Below are 16,628 nucleotides of genomic sequence, written 5' to 3'. Positions count from 1 at the left end.
TGCTGGCTAATTTCAGCTGTAATTAACATTAGTGGGTCAGTAAGAGGGTAGAGGGTGAAGACAAAGGTTACGCTAAGTGTGCCCACTATCCAGTAGATCGATGGGTTTGCTAGTAGTGTGTGTGTGTGTGTGTGTGTGTGTGTGTGTGTTTATATGAATGTGCACATGTTTGCATCTGTTGGGTGTAAAAACTGCAGTGATACTTAATAATGTTTGCGTGTAGACACTCCTGAGGTCTTAAGATGTGTTGGCTGGCTCCTTGAGGAAATGGACATGTGTGCACTCATGTGTGTGATTTGCTATTAGGGTCACCGCTCTATTTGACACAGCTCTACTCCCTCCACTCTGTCTCTAGTGGAGCTGACCACGCGAATGTTATCACTATGATGTCCAGACACAAAGGCCGAAACACACACACACACACACACCACACACACACACCACACACACACACACACACACACACACACACACACACACACACACACACTCTTGTCCATTCTCTTTGAGTACATCATGTGTATGATTTACCAACTGTGTTCAAAAACTGATGCATGGTCTTACAAAATGATTCAAAGATACGTTTTCTACTTTTAGAAAGAGGTGCTAATCAAATTCCTCAGTTGACAAAAGAATCACAGACGTTTTCTGACTGGATTGCCCGTTTTTTATTGAGAGATATCGAACAATAAACATCATTGTGAAATTTGTCCAATTATGAAAGCTCCTCAAATATTTCCTCCCACTCTCCTCCTCAGGTATGAACCATGAGTCCAAAAAATCCCCATCATTAGGAATGATCTCCACAGCAACTCGCACCACGGCTACTGTCAGTCCCATCAGCCCACTAACCAATGGGAACGCAGTTGCCCAATCTGCAAACTCTGGATTCGCTGCTGCCCTGCGTAAACTGGCTAAACAGGCCGAGGATCCCAGAGGTGAGCAATAACCTTTTTTAATGTGGACAGATTGTAAATAAACAAGACGTATAACATGCTAATCAATGAGCTTTAAAAGGTGCTGGCTATGCTAGCCGGCCTAACTGTTTCCCCCTGTTTCCAGTCTATATGCTAAGCTAACCGTCTTTTGGCAGTCACTTCATATTTACAGTACAGACATGAGAGTGGCCTCAATCCTCTCATCTGACTGTCTGCCAGAAAGTGAATAAATATATTTCCAAAAATGTCAAACTAGTCAAGTTGGTGTTTTGTGGAATAATGTAAAATGTTTTACTGCCGTGTGCATGTGTGTGCGTGGTGTGTGTGTGTGTGTGTGTGTGTGTGTCCCCTTACTCAGCTTATTGGTGTCCTAATGAAGGTGTTGAATAAGAGCTGACCTATCCTGACCTCTCCCTCTCTGTCTCTTCCTTCATCCATTTACATTCATCTCCTCATAATGAGAATCTAATTACAGCCAATTATAACAAGATCTCTCTCTCTCTCTCTCTCTCTCTCTCTCCCCCCCCTGTCTCTCTCCATCATCATCTTGTTTTCTCTCTCTCGCTCTCTCCCTGTAGTTTTTTACTATGGTACCTCAGGCTCTACATAGCTATTCTTTCCCCACCTTTCTCATTATTTTTTCTTTCTTCTACCATTCGAATTTTTTGGGTTTTTCTGTGGTGCCCCGGGTAGTGAGGTTACGTAAAGAGTAGGGTGAATTTTACAGACAACACCATAAAACTCTCTAACATTTAACACCCCCCCCTTTGTTTTGGTCAACCCCCCCCTTTGAAACCTTTTTTTATACTTCTCTTTCGCTACTCTATCCCGTTTTTTTCACATGTGACAATGCAAATTGCTACACTTTCATCTTTGCACCATTTTCTTATCTCTCCTTCTTTTCGTTTAACTTTCCATTATTTCGTACATTTTCCCATAATATTTCATCAAAATGATTAAATCATGTTTCCCTGTAAACCCGCCAACAAAAAGGTATTTTTCTTTTTGTGCCCATCGTTTTAGTCAGGGGGGTTGTTGACCTGAAATTTTTTAATTGATCACCCGTCTACGAGTTTTTCCTGCCTCTCTGGTCAAACCCTCTTTTCCCCCCTCCTCGGGTTCTCCCCAGTGGTGATCGTCCCAGTCTCTTCCCCGGCCATGCCACGTTGCCCGTACCCCCCCTAAGGGGGGCTCTTTAGGCCCCTCCTGGGCCGACCGGGGGCCACGGGTCCCCAGACCCCCCCATTGTTACCATTGCCCCCCCAAAGCCCCAACGGCCTGGGGAGGGCCCGGAGAAGGTGAACAATTTTTTATCAACACGTCGTACATGGTGATCCAACAAGACATTGCCCCTCTCGTTCGGTTTTACTTTTTTTCCCCCAGATGCCGGTTTTCTTTTCTCATTTCTTTTCCTCTCTCTCCCTCTCTCTCGTGCTTTCTCTTAGCACAGATGAGTCGTCGGTCTCTTTGTGTCCTTTATCTGTCCTGCTGCTGCTCCCGCTATTAAAGAAATAGTCCAGTGCTTGTCAGCATCAAACTGCAAAAAGTCCATCCCTTGTTTTTTCTGTTTGTTCATTCTTCATTTCAGCTTTTACCCCCCTTTCCCCCCCCTCTTCCTTTCATAATCAGTCCATATTTTTTCAGCAACAAGGGGTTTGAAAAGAAACACTGGAGGTGCGAATGGCACCTATTGTGCCCAAATTCCGGGGTGCTTTGGGGTGTGTGGGTGGCGTTGCGGGGGGTGGTTGGTGTGGGGTGTTTTGGTTTTGTTGTACTTGCCCCTTCGCCACAAAAGGGTTAGGGGGTGAAGGGGACCAGTGTGGGGTTTTTATGGTGTGTTTTTGTGGATGTGTAGTGAATTTTTAAGGTGGGGCGAGGAACCCGGCCCCCCAACAATGCAGGGGTTTGCCCCCCCAGTAGCCCCCCCGGACAGAGCGCTTTCCCCCCTTCAAAAAAACCCTCTTGGGGTTGCCCGCCCGGGCTCCCAAAATTAGACATTAAGAGAAAAAAAAGGGGGGGGAGGCGGAAAAAAAGATAAAAAGTTTAAAGGAAAAAGGGGAGGGAGTGAATGAGAGGAGAGGACGAGAGGGGCTCTAAACTGTGTAGATCGTATTTGTCCTAGTGAGTTGTCCCAGAACAGGGTATTTCGTCTAAAGAAAAAAGTGTTTTGTTTTTGCTGATCTGTGAAGGGGGGCTGTTTGGGGGGAGAGGTCGAATGTGAGGTGCTTCCCCAACCCCCCTTTTGTATCTCCCCCTTTTCCTTTTTAAAAAGGGTTTAGATATTGAGAGAGACAGTCCCCTTGCTGTTTTTAATCTGATTTCCATAGGAAAAATTTAAAACTATTCAAAAATTTTCAAACAAAGTATTTTATACAGGGCAATGGTGTACAAAACTAAGGGCAAGATTGGGTGTTTTGGAAGAGGCAATTTTTTTGTGGTTTTTCCTTGGGTTTCTAAAAATTTTGCCCATTTTTGGGAGCAACAAGATTTACCAATGTAGTGGAAAAGTTTTTTAAAATTTTAAATTTTGTGTCAAAGGTTTCCCCGGGAGATTTCTTTAAAAATATGAAACAGGTCCACAAAAATTTTTTTTTTTATCCCGGCCCTTGGATCAAAATTTTTTTTTGCCCCTTTTTGGGTTTTTTTTTCAAAAAAAACATGCAAAACTAAAGACCTCCCCTCAAACCCCCGTACTTTTGTTTACACTGATATAATAGTTGCAGCCCCACGTAAAAAATAGATTAATGGTAATATTTACAGTGAAATGGGCCCTTTAACTTTTTATGGGGAGCTACGAGCTCAAAGCCCGCTGTGCGTAAGCAGCCTCAAGAGCTGCAGCTAGGTCTTAATTTAAAAAGGTCTTTTTGGGTTTTGCCCCCTTTTGTTTAAAATTTTGGAAAGACGCAGAATAATGACACGTGATTTAAAAACTATTAAAAGCACAGAGCCACCCCGAATACAGCAGATGGTATGCTTCTTGCCGCAGTGACATTTTTTTTGTAAAAAAACGCTTTCAATGTGGGAAACATCCTTTTGTAATATGGGATTTTTCCCCCCCTCCCATGACTGCTTTTGTCATTGTGGTGATAGAAGGGTTTTTTGACTTAAGCAATCAAGGACTTTGTGGCGAGTAAATCCTCAGAGGAGGAGAGAGAGGGAGAGAGGGAGAGAGGGAGAGAGGGAGAGGGGGAGAGGGGGAGAGGGGGGGGGAGAGGGGGAGAGAGAAAAAGAGTTGGGCCCAAAATTTTGGTCTCTTTTACTTTGATTTGACGTTATGGCATATCAGACCCACTTTTCCACTCTACTGAGCCTTTGGGTGCAGCTCGGGAAGGGGTGGGGATGGGGGGTTGCTCCTTCTCTTTTCCTTCTTCTCTTTTCCTGAACTTTTTCTTGCTCAGTTTCAATCTAGCACACACTCAAACCCCATGGACATACATAGTCTGCTCTCACGCTGTTTGTCTGCCTGCCTGTCTCCGTGTCAGGTTGAGTCGAGTGTTCAGGGACACAGTAGGGAGCGGGTGGGTGCTGAGAACACCCAGGCACAACAGGATAAGAGGACTCCGCCTCACCCCTTGACTCACCCCTTTGGCCTCACCCCCAACTCTGTCATGCAGGACCCTAGAATACAGAGCCTTAGGTAAGTGCAACACATACTCATAGTTTGACCTTATGTATTTGTATAAAAGCAAAGCAATTTTTGGTAACAACCCTGAAAAATCCCCAAACAGAACCTATTTGAAAGCGCATAAAACTGTTTAAGGTTAATGCTGTGTGCACTCGTTCTGCAGTTTGCCTGGGCAGATGCACCCCGGGGTACCCTCGGGTGCCGTCCCAGAGGAATACCTGAGAGCGCTCCGGCCCTTTGCCACCTCAGAAGACCTCCGACTGACCTCTCTACCCCTGAGTCTGGACCCTGCCGCTGCTGCCCACGCTGCAGCTGCTGCTGCTTACTATCATCCTGCTTACCTGCATCACCCGCTGTCCTTACCAAGGTAACAATACCACCTTAAATTCTCAACTCTTAACCACTCATTCTCATGTCATCTAGTCACCCACGGAATATCAGTTTAAATTTTAAACAGGACATTTGATTGATAGGTGCAGCCTTAAAAATAACATCTTTGGTTTGATTATTTCTCTCATTAGGAGATAATCGTAGCTTAAATGAGGTGCTGGAAGAAGCAGTTTGAGTACATTGCTTACAATCCATGTGATGTTATTTAACGGCATGTTTAATCCGACCAAAGTTTTTAAGGGGAAATCTAATGGGAATTTTGGAAACCTCAGGGTACGAATGCTAAACTATGCTGCTCTGTGGTTCACCAAGATAACACAGTGAGCCATCGTTTTGTATGACTAAAACACCACCACACCGCCATCTTGTAGGTAGGCTTGTGCCGTGTAAATGTGTTCACTGCCCATTTTAAATAGAATGCATGAGTTTTCAGAAGTTTGTTAAGTCAGTGTACATGTTACAACAATTTCCACATACAGTAAACAGCAAGGAAAGGAAACATTATTTGAACAGCACAGCTCATACACAGTAGTCTGGCTATCACCAGACCAAGCCAAGCTCAATAGATGTGAGATCAAGCATTGGTCTGGGGAGACAACACTCTTGGTGACGTAGAAGCCACAGCAGCATCAACAGGTTTGCTGTGCTTCGGTGGCGTTCAATGGCCACCATGTTGAATCCAGAGTGAGAGAAAGACATGTAAACAAGAAGCTGGTTGGTCGCTTCTCTATTGTCAAACCCACCAATAGGCGGCAGGTAGATAAGCCAGTTTGTGATTGGTTCCCGCAACATTGTGAACTGAAGCAGGAAAATTAAACGTGCAGGTTTCCAGACCAAGCTGCAGGGTGAAATCAAATCGCCGGCAGAGTAGGTGGGGTTTACCCAGTCTACATACACAGTGTAATACAGAGAGTTTTGATAAGACAATAAAGCTACAATAAAATGTGAATGAAAACAACTGATTAAAAGGGTAATTAAACAGTCGAAATGTTTTGATTTCAGTATTGTTATATTGAAGTTTACTCTTGCCCACCGTATGTGCGCTCTCCAAATTAGAAAGAGCAGGTTACACACACACAGATCAAAGTATTATCCAAAGTAGTGGTGAAAAGTTGATCACATGTACACAGAGTGTTATCGTCTCTACTTCATGTTGGAATACCGCACTGTACAATGAAAACATTGTGGTTTCTGCTAAACACCAGGAGTACTCTTGTAAATACTCCTTTTCATTTTCGTGCTGACCTGTATTTTTCTTTCAATTTTCTCTTTATTACCACATAACACCTCCTACAATACCTTCATACATGCATCATCTTTTCATCTCCACTGCTGCAATGTTACCTTTGTATATCAGATAATTGTCCACCTTTTCTTTTGTTTATTTTTCTTTTCTTCTTCTTGGCCCCACATTTTCCACACTTGGCATGTGCAGCTATAGTCTGACTGGTTTGCCTGTGTCCATCTGTCCATCCGTCCGTCACAGGATGGAGGAGTCCCTGTGTCTTTCTGCGCTGCGGTCGCAGTTCTTCTCTGTGCCTGCAGGGGGCGCCTTTTCTCCTCTTCACCCCTCTGCCCTCCACTTGCACCTGCCTGGAGGCCGCTACCCAGGAGAACTGAACCACACAGCAGTACTAGCAGAGAGGTAACACACACATGCATTCTCTCTCTCTCTCTCTCCTTCTCTCTCTCTCTCTCACATCACTCACTCACTCCTCTCTCCTTCTCTCTCTCTCCTCTCTCTCTCCTCTCTCTCTCTCGTCTTCTCTCCTCTCTCTCCTCTCTCTCCTCTCTCTCCTTACTCTGTCTGCAGAGCTGTGTAATCTCTCTCTGCGGGTAGGCACAGGTTGCTGAGTGTGTGATATTTATAGCACACACCCCACAGTGCTTCCTATACACTCATCACACACACTGCCCTTCTCACACACACAACACACCACACACACACACACACACACACACACACACACACACACACACCCCACACACACACACACACAACACACTGCACATCCATACACATGCATATGCAAGCCAGTGCACACATTAAATCTCACACATAAGGAAGTCTCTTTCTTTCTTCTCTCCCTTTTCCTTCAGCACTTTGAGCTCCTTTCTCAGTTTCACCATACACAGTGTTTCCCTGTGGCAAAATGCACAGGGGATATGTTTGTGTTTGAAATGGATGGTATTTATCGTCGGGTTCTGCAATGGCTCCTGAGTATCCTGTTGGTTTGTTTGTGTGCTATTGATTGCTGGTGTGTGTGTGTGTGTGTGTTTTGACCCTTCACCACAAAAGGCTAAGGATGTGAAGAGTTTGTGTGTGTGTGTGGTTGTGGTGTGTGTGTGGTGGTGTGTGTGCGTGTGCGTGTGCGTGTGCGTGTGCGTGTGTGTGTGTGTGTGCGCGTGCGCGCGCGCGCGTGTGTGCGTGCCTCTATGGATGTGTTTGCTTGTGGGTGTATGAGTGAATTTAAGGTGGGGCGAGGAACCAGGCCCCTCACACAATGCAGGGGTTAGCCCCCACAGTAGCCACTTCCCCCTGGATCAGAGCTACCTTTCTCCCCCTTCACAAAGACCACTCTGTGGCTCTGCCTGCCTGGGGCTCCCATTCAGACGTATTTATCGTTTGGTTCTGTAATGGCTCCTGCGTATCCTGTAACTTTGTTTGTGTGCTATTGATTGCTGCTGAATGTATGTGTGTGCGTGTGTGTGTGTCCTTTTCCTGTGGATACCTATTAAGTGTTCATCTGCTCTTGCTCAGTCATGCTGTGTATGGATTATTTTCCTCATGGTAAGTGGAGAGTGTGTGTGCATGTTTCTGTGTGTTTCTGCAAGTGTGTGTGTGTATGTTTGAGCAGAAATGTTTGTGTGAGGTTCACCAGTGTGTGGTTAATATCTGCCTCATGTTGGGTGTTGCATCTCTCACCCGTGTGTGTGTGTGTGTGTGTGTGTGTGTGTGTGTGTGTGTACTTGTCAACCTCCCCCACAGGCTACAGATGGAGAATGAGCTCCGCCAGCGAGAGAGAGAGCAAGAGCGTGAAAGAGAAAAAGAAAGGGAGCGCGAGGCAGGGCTGGAACGAGAGAGAGAGAGGGAAGAGGAGCGGGAGAGAGAGCTGGACAGACAGAAGGAGAGGCAGAGGGAGAGACATCAGCAGATGGTCAGAGCGGCCGAGAGCCACTACCTGGCTGAGCTGCAGGCTCGGAGGGCACCACTGGAGGACAGGGCCAGGCCAGGAGAGAGGCTGACCCCGAACAGACTGGGTACCTACACACACACACACACACACATACACACACACACACACACACACACACACACACACACACACACACAGATGTGTGCATACATACACATGCAGGCACATACACAACTAGATAGCATTACAATCCCGACTCCCGAGTTAAATTTTACTCATTGTAATTTATACAGGAGGAGAGAAACCCTTCATTAATTTTTTTTTAAACAAATCATAACCTTTTTTTGTCCTGCTACTGTGAGGCCTAAAGATGCCAATGTTGGTTAGAAAATGTTTCAGCCAGATTGTCATGGAATTTGGATATTTATGGTCCCCAAAGGACAATTACTTATGGTTATGGTGATGCTCTGACCTCTCCTCTAGCACAATTTATTATTTTTATATAATCCTTAAATTTAATCAAACTTGAAATATGCTTTGCCGAGCTGGTGTCATCTTTAGGCCAAAGTGTCAACTTGGCACACGAGATATCTCATAATCTAAACTAATGCAGACTTGCTGAATGCCTTGTCCCTTAATTGTTGATAACTTCCTCTTACAATTACCCCATGACTTTTATCGTAGTGGGTCAGTGTGTGAAGTATACTACATATGAATCTTGAAGATTGGATAATGTTTGGGTGCGTTTTCTTTTACCAGACTGATGTTCACACTATTTTAAATGGATAAGGACAAGACCTACTGTTGTTCACAGCACAGAAAATGTTAATGTGGCTCAGTGGCACATTGAAACTTTTTTTCAAATAACCTTAGCAGATGAATTATACCCTACATCAGACCCTACACCAGTGCAACCTTTTTATGTATTTTTTTAAGATTATTTTACGGGGCTTTCCCTTTTATTTGATAGTGACATAGTGGATAGGTGGGAGAGAGATGGGGGATGACACGCAGTAAAGGGCCGCAGGACGGACTCGAACCTGCTGCAAAGGACTCCTGCCTACATGGGGTACACGCTCATGTGGTACTGGCTGAGCTAGAGGTCGCCCTATAATAGTGCAACCTTTAGGAAATATTTCTATTTCTTTCCATCCAACTGGTACAGCTGTAATAATTTGCAATGCTGTTTGATATTGTGGGTCCTCATGAACATTGCAGATATTTAATCTGAATTATTTCTTCTCTCCACATTTACACAGGAATAAGGCATTACACATCTAAGAACTAATTCACGGTTTCCCAACTCCACTGTTTCTCCAGATAAAACCAAGGACTTTGAGCACCCAGGTTTCCCAGCACCCAAACCTTTGTCTCTGCAGCCTGGCCTTCACTCCTCCAGGGGCTCTATCCCACACCCTGTGCCCAGCCTGGTGCCTTCTCACCTGGGGAAGCATCATGCTGCTGCTGGGGGGATCCATGGAGCTCTGGCTGCAGCCATGATGACTCAGAGGGCCAGTGAGGCAGCGTGGTTAACACGGCAACGGGGGCAAGGGCAGGAGAGGGAGGGTCCGCTCGAGATGGGCCTCAGGTCACCTGGGAAAGGGGCTGAGCTGAGGAGAGAGAGTCACAGGTGAAAAAGAGTCAAAAAGAATTAGTTATAGAAAATGTTTTATACTAACATTTAAAAGTGTGGTGGGAATTGAATATAAATGGAATTTCATTTTGCTTTTTTATTTTCCTAAACAGAACCAATTCAGTTCATCACAAGCCAGGCAGCAAAGATCTACCTCCATGTCTCGGTGCTCCACCTCCCCTTATCTCCCCTAAAGGTCCCCATAATCCTCCTGCCCCTCCAACTACACTGTGGAACCCAGCCTCCCTTGTCGACACCCCCACAGACTCGCGCAGAAAACTCAACCCTCCTACACCACCAAGTCGGCCACCTCCAGGACTGACCAGAGCCAACAGGCCCCCTTTGAGCTGGGGGGAGAAGCTGGAAGATGGAGGCAGGGGGAGAGGGGAAGGCACAGAGAGGTACACTTCACAGAGGGGAGCTAGTTTACAAGAAGCAGGTTCCTGGAACAAGGCAGAGCAGGACAGGGCCATCCAGAGCCTCTATGACCGGCATCACATCAATAACCTCCACCAGAGGTCCTGTGTGCCTCCGTCTATTCCCGGTACCTGCACCGACCTGGTGGGACGGGGTCCCGCAGCCTCTCCGTCTCCGGTGAGGGAGCGACAGGGCCAGCCGCCCGACAGCATGCTGGTGTATGATGAGGTTCTCCAGCAGCACCGCCGGCTGCTCAGCAAACTGGACCTGGAGGAGAAGAGGAGGAGGGAGGCCAGACAGGGAGGTGAGCAGACGGATGAAGGATAAAGAGGCACAGTGGAAAGAAAGGGTTTTTTTGGGCAGGAGGGGGGTGTAGTATGCAGAAGAGATGACTTTTTTCTTTTTCTTTTTTTCACAAGAGATGACTATAGAATAGAATAGAATGCCTTTATTGTCATTATACACAAGTACACGGTACTTGTGCAACGAGATTAAAGCAATCCCTTTGCAGTGTTGACACAAAAAAATATAAGAATATAACAGTATAAAATATAACAGTATAAAATATCAAAAATATAAAGTCAAAGATATGAAGTGTAGTGACTGTCTAGTGTAGTGACAAAAAAATATAAGAATATAACAGTATAAAATATCAAAAATATAAAGTCACAGATATAAAGTGTAGTGACTGTCAAGTATACATATATAAATCAGCTTGAATAAGCATAGGTAAGACTCTATATACGTTGACTATTTCTTTATGATGAAAGATGATTTCTCTCTTGCTTTTGCCAGGTTATTACTATGACCTGGATGAGTCATATGATGAGAGTGACGAAGAGGAGGTGAAAGCCCATTTAAGGAGAGTGACAAAACAGCCCCCACTCCAACTGGATACATCCTCCGAGGTGCATAAACAATCACTTTAAACATACAGTACATACGTGGTTTGAAAATGTTTGACATTCACCTGCCCAAATCTCTCTCCAAAGAAAGTGGATTTCCTGCGTGTGTGTGGTCTGACCACAGTGGCCCATCGCGATGAGCTTCTAGCACGAAAGAGGAGGAAGAGGAGGAGGATGATGAGAGAGCGCAGCGTCTCTCCGCCAGCTGTGCGGGGCAAGAGAAAGGCCCCTTCACCTCCAACACCTCCAGCTCCCTTAACTACGCCGTACTCTGCCGAGGAGATGGACAGCAGCGTCGAACTGGATGAGAAAAAAGACTTCCTCCTTATGTTCAACCTCTCCCATGTCAGCCCACAGCAGAGGAGAGGTAACAACCTGTTTAGTATCCACACACATCCTACGTGCTGCTCTGCCCTATTCTCAGTTGGTGTTGGTGATTCCCAGTGAAAAAATACGATATCAGTTTCTTAGTTTTATTGTTTGGCGAGGCTGTAGGTGGGGTGAGAAGAAAATAAAGTGAGGAAGCATCTCGACAGGAGGCTGTGGCAGGATTTTCTACTTTCTCCATCAAGGGTAGATTTTAATCCTCAGCCTGTCAAAATATAGTATCTGCTAAAAAGTTATGAATTTCTTATTAAACTAATTTTAAAACTATTACAATGTTAAAATGTAAATATGCACATTTAAAAAATGGGCTGAATTAAATATTTATAAAGATTTTGGTTGTTACATATGCACACAGTGTAAATACTGTATGAGTTTTGGTTATGTATGTCACTACAGTAACCCTGCAACAAACACTACTTTCCATGACTTATTTAAAAAATTACAAAAGTGTCTTTGTATTTTATTAATTTTACCCATTTATTTAATTTTTTTTTAAATCTTTAACACAAATAACACATTAATAACACAAAAATCCAGGCGAAAATTGGATTTAAAATACCGTCTGCAGGGCAAACTCTCTGTTGTTTAAACGTTTATTGTTCATTACTTGCTCACAGTGACGCTGGGGCATAATCAGCAGCTCATTTGAGCTCCCTCAATTTTTCTTTTTAATTTCCTGTTATCGGAAGCATTTTCTCATCTTTCAGCATCGCAAGGGGACCTAGTTTACTGTTAACTACAGTAATCAGCTTTTGGATGAATACGAACATACAATCTGGGTTAAAATCTGTATGAACCAATCTTCTCCTCTAAAAAAAACTCTTAATGTTTTTGGATGAAAGCTGGTAGAAAGAATCGGCCTTTATTAAACATGTGTGGCCATAGTCTGTCGCCCATTTGCTGACCTTTTTCCTTGTGCCAGTCAATATTATTAGCCTTATTTTCAAATATGAATGACAGGTGTTGTCATTTTGTCTTATTCTCTGTAGATAAGGAGAGGACAGAAAAGCTGCTGAGGGCCATTCAGAGGAAGACTGTGACATTAGACACTCTCAGATACAATCCCTCACCTCCGGGTAGTAGTCCTCCTGCTCCCTCAACTGGTGAGACACACGCACACACACGCACACGCACGCACGCATGCACACACACATTTATATGCATGTTTAAGTGGCGAAACACTCTGAGGAACTGTACAAATTTGTTTTTAGGTGACTCCTCATCAGCCCCTCTGCCCAGTCAACCAAATGGACATCTGTACCCAGACTCACCCAGCCCCTCCCCTCCCTACTTACACAAACCCAAACATCCACCCCATAATGACACATTCAAACCCAACATTGACACCAACGTAGCCTGCATTCCTCCACCCTTGGCCCCTCATCATGAAAAAGCAGAATTTATGAAGGCTCAGCCAAACGGGAAGCTCCGGGGCCTCCAGAACGGCGTTGCTGCTTCTCCTCAGAAAAAGGAGCCCAATCCTGTGCAGAATGGACGGAATCGGCCCTGGGAGAGGTTCACACCTGAGGCCTTTGCGCAGCACTTCCACCAGGCCGTGCTGCAGTCCACACACAACACACTGCAGAACAAAGGTTAGCCACTCACTCCCATGACCATTAGGCTTCATTAAAATGACAATGTTCTGCCCCCTAGTGGTGTTTGCATGTAATAGCCTAGCTGTTAAAATGGATATTAGGAACCAAATTGGTTCTAAAAATGTCTGCAGACACTTACATGGCTTTTTCGTCTCACTCTTTTCTTTTAAGGAGTTTCACATTGTGTCCCTGAGGCCGGCATGAAGGCCGACCGCTCGTTGCTTCACAACGTCTCTCAACTGAAAAGTTCCCCTGTTAACCATGCCCCTCAGCACGCACACGTCAACGGTCATCACTTCCATTCCCTCGTAGCCAGCAGGGACACTCTGGGACCGCGGGAAAACCTGTCTGATGAGGACGAGGAGGAGTCTGGTCAGGAGGAGGAAGCGGAGGAGGAGATGGAAGAAAATCCAAGAAAGTGGCAGGGTATCGAAGCTATTTTTGAGGCCTACCACGAGTATGTGGATGGTGAGTCAATATCAAGCCATTTTTTGTTTGCAGCCCAAAATTTGTCTCAGAGGGCTTAAAGGTTTTACTGAACGACTGGTTTCCTCATAAATCCTTTTGAAGATTTTAGAGATGTGATTGTCCACAATCAGTAAACGGTGACCTGCTTCATTAAAGTGCTGTTGTTACTTTAGAAAAAAGATCTCAAAAACACATCATTTCTGTTAAACTGTTACCCATTTGTTTTTGGGACACGAATCAGTGATTACTATTAGATGTTACAGATTTGTTGATGCTATTTGCCTACCACTGGACCACAATAGACCCTCAAATCATTTGTGTGAAAGAGGTATTAGAATAGGTATAATTTCCCCTTATTTGTGGTGTGTGTTTCTCTCTGTACAGAATGGAGTATAGAGAGGCAGGTTCTTCACGGTCAATGTAAAAGACTTGAAGCACACAATTACAATCTGACCAGAACTGCAGAGCAGCTCTCTCTCACTATGGGGGTAAGTACCTGGGTTTATAAAAGTAATTGTGTGCACATCCCACCTTGTGGCAGGTACATGACGAATGAGAAATGCTAAAATGAAAAAACATAATGAACGCAACACTGCTTTAAGCTCCCATAATTTAATGCAAAGGTAACGTTTCAACCCTACCGGGTCTTATATAGCTAATAAAATAAAGGTAAGTACCTGGGACCATATCTGCATGCAGACTTGTTTCCCTTCATCTTTTACTGTTGGTGTTAAATGTTTCCGTTTGTACTTACTGTTTTTTAAGTGATTCAGCTTAGTGCAGAAAGCCTTGGTTCTGTAACAAAAGTTGTGTCGGTCCTTCATTTGTCAGGAGCTGGTGAGTCAGAGGCAGAAAGTGAGAGAGGAGAGGGAGAGACTGCAGGCCCAGCTCGAGCACTTCAGGAGGTGTTTGACGCTACCTAACATTCACTGGGGCAGGGGGCAAGTCAACGGGCACACGCCGAGGTGACCTCTGACACCAACTCCCTGACGGATACGCCTCTGACAGCGAAGGAACAGTAACAAGAACAAGACAGACTGGAGCCAGACCACTCTCTGCACTTGAAGCACTTGAATCCTCGTCTTGTTACCTCTTCTGGCCAACCAGTTATGTTACCTATCTCGAGCCAGATTCAACTGATTACCTGCCACGTTCGCCACGGTAACCGTAAACCATGGTGACCATAAAGTCTGGGCATTCCCACTCTCTCTCATTCTGCCTATGGATTGTAACAACACTGTGTAGGTGAAAACAGCATCTTTGTCACAGTAACGCTAATCATTCCCACTAGTCCCTGACTCAGCTTTAAGGACTTTTCACCATTTAGCTCATATCATAATAATTCTTTTGCCAAAACTGTATCGATCCGCACTAATCAGATGTATCACTCGGCACAAATCTGTAGCCTCTCCGGACAGCAATGAGAAGAGACTAAGCGTGCAGTGGTCACTTGGTTAATACTCAGAGAATGAAAATGGAGTCAAGGAATCAAAGCACACCTCAGGCCTTAAACTTGATAAGATGCACTTGAAATTAAATTGGAATAAATACTTGACCCTCCTCTGTGTGGTATAATGTTTTACTGTCTACTTAGCACTGTATCTGAAAGATCAAGCTGTTTATGTGCTGGTTAAACTTCTCCAGAGGATAGGAAACATCTCAAAGATATAATCTATATAATGGCAATTGGTATCAATTAAGTTTTTCTTTTTCTTCATTGGTTAATGTCACTTGTAATAGACAGATCTTTTTTTGTTTTATCCATTTCCTGTGGGAAGCCATATGTTTGGTTTGAATTGCTGCTGGTCAGAATAAATGAAGGATGTTAGACAGTTGTATTTGAAAAAATGTTATGTGATGTCAAAATGTTCGGGGGTTGACCCACAATGCAACAGGGAAGACAACTTAGCGAATGTCATTTCTTGTCACACATTATGAAGTTGTCATGACGAGCTCAGATGGTTTATCCCAGAGTCTGTGTCCCTCCACATGGCTATACATGTTATGAAGACTTGAAGAGAATAAAATGTGTGGTATTTTAAAAGTTCCTTTTACCTGTAAAAGGGCAATTGCAACATTCTGCACATGTTCTTACTAATTGGCATCACTTGAGTGAAACTGCAGTACTTTTAGACATATTGTTCAACCTTACACTCGTTTTCACCTACAAGGTGTGTGTTGAAAAAGTGAAAATTAAAAAAAATATTTTTCTGTTCCATTTCAGGACTGTCAAAACTTATAAAGGATATCTTTCACTTGATACTGTAGCAAATTGTTAATGGGTGACATCAAAATCAGAATGTCACTAGTCCTCTGTGGATAAATAAAATCCACCATTTTCTTTTTTGATGATTTTTTTTGTTCAATTTAGATAAAACAAATATTCACATTACACATTCATAATTTCTGCCCCTTCCCATCTGAATATTAAAATCCCAGGAGCCCATTCCTACAAGCACAAGCTACAGTAGCAATCTCCCCAAATCGCCTGACCTTCCTGCATCACCTGTTCAGTCTCCCCTTCTTGCTGTAAAATCCTGCATATTTGTTTCAGTTGTCATGTAATGTATTATTTAGACTGTATAATTGTGATGAATTATTTATTAACATATATTGCTGTACATTCTGATGGAAATTTACATTAAAATATTTGTAAAATGTCTTTTTATCAGTGATTGTCGTTTATCTGGGGAGAGTTTATTCTTATTCCATATCAGTTCCATGTGTCCTGAATAGACTCTTTGTAACGTTTTGGTAACAAATGCCATGTCTGTCTTCTTTGGTTTAAAAATCACTGAAAAATCCCAAATGAGTGTTACACTGGGTTGAGATTAAGTGAATGTGAAGGCTATAGCATATGATTCCCTCAAGTATAATACGTAAGTACAATTTCAGGCCATTTCTTTCATCTTATGCCACATACATTTCAAAGGGACACATTGTATCTAACTTTGCAAATTAAAGGTTCTGCACACCCACACAGCTGTTTTCCATTACCCTGGCGGATCAGGTGTAACTTGGGTGGAGCTATGTAGGAGTTACATGATTTCACCAAATTCTATCCACTTAGAACGATAAGTGGGTATGTTTCCTCACCCTAACAGGCTCAACATAAGTGTTGTAACAATGGAAG

The 16,628-nt window shown here is 43.9% G+C and overlaps 1 protein-coding gene across 2 annotated transcripts; it reads left to right on the top strand.

The window, feature by feature from the left end:
- The first annotated feature begins 2,056 nt into the window (after window positions 1-2,056).
- LOC116694679 (genetic suppressor element 1) lies at window positions 2,057-16,157 on the top strand. Of its 2 annotated transcripts, none has more exons than XM_032524503.1 (14): window positions 2,057-2,232; window positions 4,415-4,575; window positions 4,727-4,930; window positions 6,440-6,598; window positions 7,943-8,214; window positions 9,411-9,720; window positions 9,837-10,444; window positions 10,936-11,048; window positions 11,133-11,412; window positions 12,422-12,535; window positions 12,644-13,024; window positions 13,199-13,495; window positions 13,880-13,983; window positions 14,327-16,157. In XM_032524503.1, exons 2-14 carry the CDS (start codon window positions 4,547-4,549, stop codon window positions 14,462-14,464), a joined length of 3,009 nt encoding a protein of 1,002 aa, XP_032380394.1. In that variant the 5' UTR covers window positions 2,057-2,232; window positions 4,415-4,546; the 3' UTR covers window positions 14,465-16,157. The 2 variants fall into 2 exon arrangements, with proteins under 2 accessions (XP_032380394.1, XP_032380393.1); XM_032524502.1 differs by having other exon boundaries at window positions 6,389-6,598.
- Window positions 16,158-16,628: the final 471 nt, after the last annotated feature.

The sequence above is a fragment of the Etheostoma spectabile genome, chromosome 8 (assembly GCF_008692095.1).
Source record: "Etheostoma spectabile isolate EspeVRDwgs_2016 chromosome 8, UIUC_Espe_1.0, whole genome shotgun sequence".
Taxonomy (NCBI): domain Eukaryota; kingdom Metazoa; phylum Chordata; class Actinopteri; order Perciformes; family Percidae; genus Etheostoma; species Etheostoma spectabile.
Note: the sequence above shows the minus strand (reverse complement) of the source record. Positions and strands in the feature narration are given on the sequence as shown.